At 37.0% G+C, this 9585-nt stretch overlaps 1 protein-coding gene across 1 annotated transcript; it reads left to right on the top strand.

Annotated features, from left to right (window-relative positions):
• The first annotated feature begins 7149 nt into the window (after positions 1 to 7149).
• On the top strand, positions 7150 to 9202 carry LOC18443070 (SAUR-like auxin-responsive protein family). Its single transcript, XM_011628290.3, has 2 exons — positions 7150 to 7265; positions 8330 to 9202. Exons 1-2 carry the CDS (start codon positions 7177 to 7179, stop codon positions 8781 to 8783), a joined length of 543 nt encoding a protein of 180 aa, XP_011626592.2. The 5' UTR covers positions 7150 to 7176; the 3' UTR covers positions 8784 to 9202.
• The last annotated feature ends 383 nt before the right edge of the window (positions 9203 to 9585 follow it).

Raw genomic sequence — 9585 nt, 5'->3', positions numbered from 1 at the left:
TTGAGTGTAAAAAATAAAGTCACCATAACGACACAATATTTATGCGGTTCACCTTTTAAGGCTACATCGTTGATTTTAGCAAGTAGAAATCCACTATTTCAATGAAGATTACGGATTTGGGTTACAAAATATTATACTTTTCTTAAAGTATCGGTAAAAACCTCATCGAACTTCCCGTTTAAACCTGCTCTCCTGTCCTAACAATTCCATTGAACAATATCATCTTTCCCATCGCTATACCACTTCTGGAAAGAGTATCTTGAGAACAACTAAGAAAATTTCTCTATCTAGAAGTGGAAACTCGACCAACCCAAAATTCCGTGGGAGTACATCTTCTCTGCAAAAGGTCATCTCTCTCTCTTGGAGACTCATTTTCTTCTTGGAGATCCCTATTCATGAACCCGAAAAGGTTGACCCTCAAAATAATGAGTATCAATCTTTTTTAATTTCTCTCTCTCTCTCTCTCTCTCTCTCTCTATATATATATATCACTTTTTTACTTCCCAAAAATAAATTTTTTTTTTTACTATCATACCTTCAATCTTTCAGAAAAAAAAAAAAAAACATAAGCATGCTGATTATGACTATCTCCAAACCTAATAATTTAAAATAGCATGTATCTGGTTTGGGCTATCGCCAATGTCAAATATACCCAAAGTGTCTCTCCACATGAAGGGGTAGCAATTGGGTCGGGTCAACTGCCACAAGCAGATGGGTTGAGTCTAGACAGGTCCAGGTCAGGACTTAAATATTGGATCTGGCGGTTGGTTTCTGAGTTCAAAGGAATTGGGTTGGGTCTAGGTTTGGGTCTGTTCTGGACCTTATTAAATTGGATCAAAATCATTATATATCCATATATGCAACATTATTTATATACAACTTTTTATATACAGACGCAGACCCAATCAAACCCAGTGGATCGGGCATGGTCAGTGACCCATACCTAATATGGGTTCCGCTCGGGTCTCGCTCCAACCAAGAGCCCGGACCGTCGGGTTAGAGCCAGCACCCATTGTGTCGCATTCATATGTTCTTGGGGGCAACTAGAGAAATGATAATACAGCACATTTACGTCTTTGTTGCGCTCGAGGAGAGAGAGGCCGCACACTACCCAATCACATCCTATACGCGTGTGGATGCACACATATGAACCCCATTGCATTTATAGAAAGAGAGAGAAAGGGAGGAAAAAAAGGCATTGTGCGCACACAACACGCGCTGTTAGAAAGAGGGAAACTCACTAGAGGGACACTAGTCACCTAGGCCGCATCGGGCTAGGCCCGGCTCGTTGCCTGCCTTAAGTTAAAACAGAAACGAAACTGGCCCAATAAATCTGCCCCATGGAATCCTGCCTAGATGGATGAATCGTCAATGATCGGCAAATCGGACCAATTCTTTGGTCCATAACTCCATATAATAAAAAAAGGAAATAAAACATAATGGGTGCCGGTCAGGTGTTTCGGCCAATCCAGATCATCCAGTTCCTGAAGGACACGCCCAATACGTTAAAAAAATTGGACAAATCTACCTGATCATATCAATTCATGGTTGTGGAAAAAAATTAGGTTAGGAAGGATCAATTCTGAGCTTAGAACGATTCCTAATCCAAATTGGCAAATTTTAAATCATTGCTCTGTTTAGAAATCGTAATTTCCTATGGAACGGACAGAGAGGAGAGAACCGATCCAATCAAGTAAGAGAGACTAATCTTTTTTCCTTTTTTTTTTTTTTTTTTTTTTGTACCAAATCATGTTTACAGAATCATAAATATTTTATATATTGCCCATTGGGAAACACCGTCGCTTTGCGATTCCGGGGCATCCAAACACCAACTTTTTAAATTCGTATTTTCCTTCGAAATTGAAAATTAACTCAAATTTTTTATCGTTTTCTCCATCGCTGGCTACAGTTCATAAATAAGAAGACTGGTTGGTATGCGTAAGAATAAGTAACGAATTCATAAAAAAAAGTAACAAAATAAGTAAAATAATATTTGTTTCATAGTATTATCCAAATCCTCAATAATTCACCTTATTTCTTTGCCTCATTCATAGGGCAATGGCGACCTTGTGCAAGTACACATCATTTGTTTTTAATTCATGGGAACATGCCTATTCATCCTTGCTTGCAACTGTATCCCATTGCATCTCCAATCCTTCCAAAAAAACTGCCAGCTTTATGTAAAATGTTGAAATCTCTCTCTCTCTAATGCTGAAATCTCTCTCTCTCTCTAAAAGGTAGTTAGACAAAGTTTCTCATGATATGGATTTTTCTCCTGAGCACAAGCTATTCACGAGGAAATCATGTCACCAACCATTGTTAACCTAGCCCAATTACTTGGGTTAAAAATAAGATTCTATTAATTATATTAATATAATATATTAATTATATTATAGAAATGTATATAATAAGACTATTTATTTTTGATACAAAGAGATCACAATCATCATTGACTGTTAGATTTGAAATCGGGTGGTCAAGGATGTGTCATTGTTTGACAACAAAGTCAAAAATGAAATTTTTTGAATGTTGTGACACACTTTCATCTATTAAATTTTACATCTAACGATTAAAAGTGATTGTGACTTTCTTGTACCAAAAATAAATAGTTTCGTAGTATATAATCCCTTATAATTAATACAATATATATATATATATATATATATATATATATATATATATATATATATATATAAGTTTTGATAAGCTAGCCACTCCATCTATTTACACGTGTCTTGCTTTTAAAAAGCCATCTTAAAGATGGATTTTGGATCCAAAATTTAGAAGATTGATATTCCTGATCATATTGATCATAGATCTAAATAAAAATAAAAATAAATTTTTTTGTTTTGTTTTGGGAGCATTTACAATTAGTTTCGATAGATTATCTTTAGTTCAACAACGTCACACTCATCTCCAACCATCAAATTCAAAATCTTACTATGAAGGTTGTGATATAAAGTTTGATAAATTTTGAAATTTTGTTTAAGACTTTTGGCATGGTAAGTGCCGCACCTCTTCCCGGTAGCAAAAGTAAATGTCCTATCATACGCTTTTCTATAATACATATACCATATTTCATACACCATATATAATATATCGTTTTTATATTCTTACATATAAATATTACATACATATATGTAGTATATATATATTTCATGGGCTTTTTTGTCATGTAGAATTTGACCTAACCCGGTTAACTTAGACACAGACCCTGACCTAGTACCAATTTCGAACCAAATTAAAGATATGAAAAGAACAAAATATCCATGTCATTTGCAATTTTCATGAAGTGAACTGAATGACATTTTGATTAAAGGAAAGATAAGACTTTTTAAGCCCAAATTATTATATTACACCTGACCAAAGGAGGAAAGATAAGACTTTTTAAGCCCAAATTATTATATTACACCTGACCAAAGGAAACCAGATTCACGTTTACTGAATGACATTTTGATTAAAGGAAAGATAAGACTTTTTAAGCCCAAATTATTATATTACACCTGACCAAAGGAAACCAGATTCACGGTTAATGAATGACATTTTGATTAAAGGAAAGATAAGAATTTTTTCCTTTCAGTGGTTTGAGTAATTTAGTTGGGAAGACATATCCCTATTCGTTTTTTTAATAGATTGGGGAGTAACATTTTGAAAATATTAATTAGGGGTGTCAACGATAGAAATGGATACGTTTTTTTAATAGATTGGAGAGTAACATTTTGAAAATATTAATTAAGGGTGTCAACGATAGAAATGGATACCATAATGTGATAGTGTTGTATGAAAATGCTACCACTGCGACGCTAGCCCCTTTCCTAGTTTAGCTATTTTGACAAATTGAAAAGATGCTTCTGGCTAGCGCTGAGTGCCAAATTAAAATGTGAGACCTATATTTGAGTATATGGGAGTTGCTATTGCCACTCCGGTTAGTGTAATATACCAAACCAGATGCCAATCCAACTCAAGACTGGTTCATCGAGCCTAAAAATTTCAAGAAACAAAAGTTATGGGATTCTTCTCATTTATAAATTTTTTTCTTCTGATTTCGATTTAACGTAGTAGGGTAAGAATTACTTGAATTGGACCATGAAAATTAGATTATGATGAGTGGCAAGTTAAAATCGGATGAGACAATGTTTCAAAACCCAAATTGGTACGGTTGGAATTTAGAAGAGCCTAAAAAAATGATAGGTAACTTTAAATAAATATAAATAAGCGGTTTTTAGGTAGGAACTAACCCATGATCTATACTATCGTAAAACCGGTTAGTCCTGTCCAATTTAAATCGCTAACCGGGGAATTTTAGGGTGGCAGAATCAGAAATGCTGGGTGGGTTACCAATAAAAATGGTGGGCCGATACTAACTCCTAAAAATAAAATAAAAAATTAAGAAGTAAATTATAAAGCACAACCACGTAGGTGTGCGGCCACACCACCAAAATCTCGTCGAGAGTGGGAGCCACGTGGATGTCAGGCGGAGGGGACGGGTGGTGGGTCCCGTACGGCCGTCCGGTGTAAGTAACGGCGGAATCCACGGCGTCATTCGTTGGCATGCCAACTGTAACGCCAAAAGTAACGGCCGACAAACGCCAGAAACCAGTCACTGTTACTCTTTCTATCCTTTTTCTAAATAGTTTTCGGACCTTTTTCCTTTCAACTTTTCTTTTTTCACTTTTCTGGTTAATTTAGTCCACACCGAAATAAGTGCTTGTTTTAGGAGAATATTTGTTTTTTTTTTTTTTTTTGATATGTGTTGTTTATGAGAGTATTTGTTCCCCAAATATTTGTAACCCGGGGACTCTTGAGGGCAGGGTTTTCTTTCATAGCTATCGAGATCCGCTAAGCATAGTGGTGGTGGCGATGGATTCGAACCCAACTCCGGACCCGAGTAGATTTGATTTGGGTTCGGGTAAGAATACTATTTTGGTCGGGGTTTGGGTATGGTAATAATTTTTGGATCTCAATATATAAAATATGTTTAAATATAGATCAATATATGGATATTTTAATATTTGGGTTGGGTCCGATAGGTCTGGTCTGGTGCGACAAGTTTGGATCCGGTCGGGTCCTAGTGCCATATAATTTTTTTTGATCCGGTCTCGACCAGATATGTTGCGACCCCTAGCTGAGCATGCGAAATCCTGGAAAGATTAAAGATCCGTGCTAGATCTATTGATTGTCGACCTGGATTGGTCTAAATCAACAGTATGGAATGATACTAAAAAAAAAAAAAAAAGAAAAAAAAAATGAAATTGAGGTTTCGTCAAGGTTTGGGGACCTCCTTAGAACTAGTTCTATCCTAATCAATTTTTTATTTGAAATGGTGATTTCCAATCCGGATGAGAGAGGTTTAAAATATTGTATAAGTAATTCTAAGAGGGCATATTGCCAACCCACCATGCCTAATATGAATTTCGGTTTCTGATCTAGATTCAAGGACAAACGGCAATTTGGCTGGCTTGCATTTACAAAATAAAAAATAAAACAAAAAATATTTAAATTTCCCATTTCTTTGAAGCACTTAGACGAAGTGTGCTTTTATAAAATTGAGGTTCATCATAAATTTTAAAGAGAAAATGTTGGCAATCATGTTAGATTGGTATAGAGATACTAAATAATTGAAATAAAACACGAACAATGATGATGATGATTTAGGTAAGACTCAACGTGGGCCAGACCTATACCATTGGATGAGCCCAATCGACTGTAGCTGATTAAAATGAGAAAAACAAATTTGTATGTTTCTGAAGATTTAATTTCCTCTATGTAACTCTTATGCTGTCTCTGTCGATAAAAGCTTCTCGATTTTGTCAAAAAAAAATAAAATAAAAAATAAAAAAAAGAAAAGAAAAAGAGAGAGAGAAAAAGGATTTGGAACGGGGCGAGTTGTTGGGTGGTGAAAAGAGATTGGCTGCTTTGCTTTTTAACTTTTAAGAGGAATTTAATGGTGTTTGTAATTTGGGAATTTTTATTGACGAGAATCACCCTTATCTATTATGAAATGTTCACTCTGGCCTAAGCACCAAAGTAGTTCGTAGTTGTGGAGACAAGTAGTCAAGCTCCTATCAATTTGGTAAATGACACAGTCATTTTGGTTCACAGTGATTTTCTTCGTCAGATGTAATAGAGTCCCACTTCTCTCTCTCTCACTCATATACCATAATTTTTACTTCTACCGTATTATCTTTCTCGCTTGGGTAGTTCAACGTCAGGTGTAATGTAACATTGCTAATGTCAATTATTAATCACTTAAATTCGAGACCGATTTTTTCAATTTATTGTAATTTTTTGCCGTCCGATACAATTGACGTTCTCTTTCTCTCTCATTTTCAGTGTCTTACCATATTTTTCCTACCTCTCTCTCTCATGTTCACTGTCTTGCAGTGATTTTTCTCATCAGACGTAATGGACACCCCTCTCTCTCTCTCTCTTTATCTGTATGTACTATTATTCAGAATATCTTATCCTTAGTTTTCAAAACAATGATTTATGGTTTCTCTACTTTTCTTTCTCTAGAATCTCCATATTAAGCTTTGTTTTTCCAACTAAATGAAATGTCCCTCTCAAGATTAGGTAAAAACTTCCAATTAGGGGTTGGGCTACTCATTGCACAAGAGAAAGATATAAATTGTCAATTGTCATCACGTAAGACTAGATCCTAATTTGAAAGATTCAATCCACACTCAACAATAGATGGAGAAGAAAACCAAATGGCACCCATTTTTTCAACTATGGATTGATTGATACATAGTAAAAGAGCTTAATAATTATGTTATGTCATGACATAGACTAATTTAATATTTTACAAACTCGCCTTGAAGATTTGCAGTCAGAGTCAAGAGCAGACTCAAAATCATTGGGATTGCATGATTTTTGAAACTTTTTATCGTTCGTATTAAAATTGCCCAGATCGACGCAGAATCGCCCTTGTTGAATTCAGGGACTCGGTCTCGATCTCGGGTGTCCGATCTTGAGCCCAAGTTTCTAAACAATGTTAAGAACATATCGATCAAAAGTCAACATTTTGACGCTTTTAAAATTACAAAATTATCTAAACGGATAAATCAGTCATTTTTTTAATATAGGGGTATCAATGTCTATTCTCTCACTTAAAAAGTAATATTATTGTTGTCGTACGAAGTTATCTAAAGGGAAAGCTTATCACCTGGTTATTTAATGGGCTCATCAAGAGAGAGAAACAGCGGCCTTTGGGAAGAGAGAGAAGGCAAAACACTCGCGAAAATCAGCCATTTCTATGCATTGAGGTGAGTCTCCATCACCAGATTCTTCAAGCTTTCCATCAAATCCAATTATTTTCTTTCTCTGTAAAACCCAAAAGCCAATACCTCGGCAATCTGTAAAACAAATCCTTATCAAAGATTGTTCACAGGCTTTTTCATTCTTTTTTTCACCCCATCTTTCGAATTTGCCGATGTTTGATCCGTTTAAAAAAAAAAAAAAAAACCAAAAGAAACCCTGAAAAAGCTGCAAAAATGGGTATTGCCCTGTAAAGATCCTTCAATTATCAGATTTTACAGACTACCTGTCCGCTCTGTAATGGTTGTTAACTCTGAACTTTACTTCCACAACGAACCAGCTAGATTCCCTACAAGTAAAAACAAAACCCTAATAAATCTCACACTGCCACTTTTAACAGTAAAAACCCTAGAATCTTATACTGAAGAGGTAACAAAACCATGGCATTAACTGTTAAGTACGAAACTGTTAAATTTTAGAACCGTCTAATCCAAAGAACCAACCATCTAAGTGAAACCCTAAAACTTCACCACGAAAAGGACCGTATGAATCCCTAAAGGCCAACTGCAACAGTGAAAACCCTAAAAGTCGGGCCTCATTCATGATTCCTTTTCTTTTGCAGCAAATTCTTGATCACGGACGTTGTACTGAAACGGACCACGGAAAAAAATAAAAAAAAGTAGAGAGGGGAAGAGAGAGAAAGAAAGTAATAATAATCACACCATTGACGTTTGCTTTTACCAAAATCCTTACAGCTAGTACCAGGCATGTACTTGTTCCCGTACTCAATAAAAAACCCACAAATTTTTATTGGCTCTCCCCTTATTTATTTCCTTATTTAATACTACATGCCTACCACACCTGTGGCTAACTCCTTTCTCCCTCTACACATACACTGAGTCGGACTTTCCTCCCCTTACTTTCTCTCTCTATAAACAACTTGCAGTTTCGTCTTCCTCCTTTCTCTCTCTATAAATTTCCTGGGGTTTCTTTTCTTAGTTTCTCTATAAGAGTTAAGTTTAGTGCTCGCCATTTCTGCTACCCTCGAGCTCAGATCTTGCGTTTTTCTCAGACATCCAACGGCTGAGAGGCGCACGATGAAGATGAAGCATCTAATCCGACGGCTCTCGCGCGTCGCCGATTCGTCCGAGTACGTTCTGCTTCGATCGGAGTCGAGGGCCGCGAGAGATCGGCGATCCGGAGCAAGAATGGGAAAAGATCGCCAATCCGATGGGAATGGGGGACAAGATCGGCGAGGTCAAGGGGGGAGGAAGGTCCAGGAGGGGCACGTGCCGGTTTATGTTGGCGAGGAGATGGAGAGGTTCGTGGTGTGCGCCGAGTTTTTGAACCACCCTGTGATCGGCGAGCTCCTGAAAAGATCGGCGCAGGAGTACGGGTACGAGCAGGAGGGGGTGCTGAGGATTCCGTGCCACGTGGCAATTTTTAAGCGAGTATTGGAGGGGTTGGAGTTGCGCGGCGATGTCGACGAGGAGTTGCTGGCGATTAGTGAAGCTGAGCTCCTGTAAAATCCTCTCTCTCTCTCTCTCTAAAATACTCTCTCACACGCTCTGGTTTCTTTTTCAGGTTCTGTGAAACTCTCTCTCTCTCTCTCTGCAATTCCTCTCTCTCTCTCATCTTGGATTGAGGGTTTCAGAAGAGGGTCCCCATGTAAATACTCTGCGGCAAAAGAGCAGGAGATTTTAGGGTTTTTTTTTTGAAGGTTTTCCAGTCCTTTGTTTATGTACAGGAAACGGCGTCTTTCTGTTACAGAAGAGATGATGGTGAAGCAATGAGTAAAACCCAACTTTTTCTTTTCTTATTTCTTTTCACATTTGATTCTTGGTTTGTGGAATGTAGCAATCTTTATTTACTTTGGGTTTTGAGTGTAGAGACTGTGATTGTTACGGATTCAAGCACAATGTTTAGTGGATTTTCACTTTGTATATTTCCTTTTTGGTTTTGTGTTTTCAGTAAGGATCTTAGTTCATTTGGTGGGGAAATGGTGGTTAACCATTTTAACTGAACATTACCCGATTTACCTATTTTATTTGTGTGCGCAGTGAGCATAAATGTTTAAGAGGTGTGGGCATGAGTGTAGAGAGAGGATTGACCTCAAGTCCTCAACAATGGAGACTGGGTCCTCAACTCTGAAGAGAAAAATTCTGAGTTACAAAGAGAGAGAGGATGGGACATTGGGTGTGATTGAGTAGTTCTATGGGTGTGAGCATCAATATACAGAATCCCTCTGTACATATGTGTAGATTTGCACAAGGGCGTGGTTTTTATAAAGTTGCAGCCTTAAACAATCCAATTAAGGCGTACCTTCAA

This window comes from Amborella trichopoda, chromosome 2 (assembly GCF_054954075.1).
Source record: "Amborella trichopoda isolate Santa Cruz 75 chromosome 2, AtrichopodaSantaCruz75HAP2 v2.0, whole genome shotgun sequence".
NCBI classification, from domain to species: Eukaryota; Viridiplantae; Streptophyta; class Magnoliopsida; order Amborellales; family Amborellaceae; genus Amborella; species Amborella trichopoda.
This window is presented reverse-complemented; position numbering and strand designations above follow the sequence as displayed.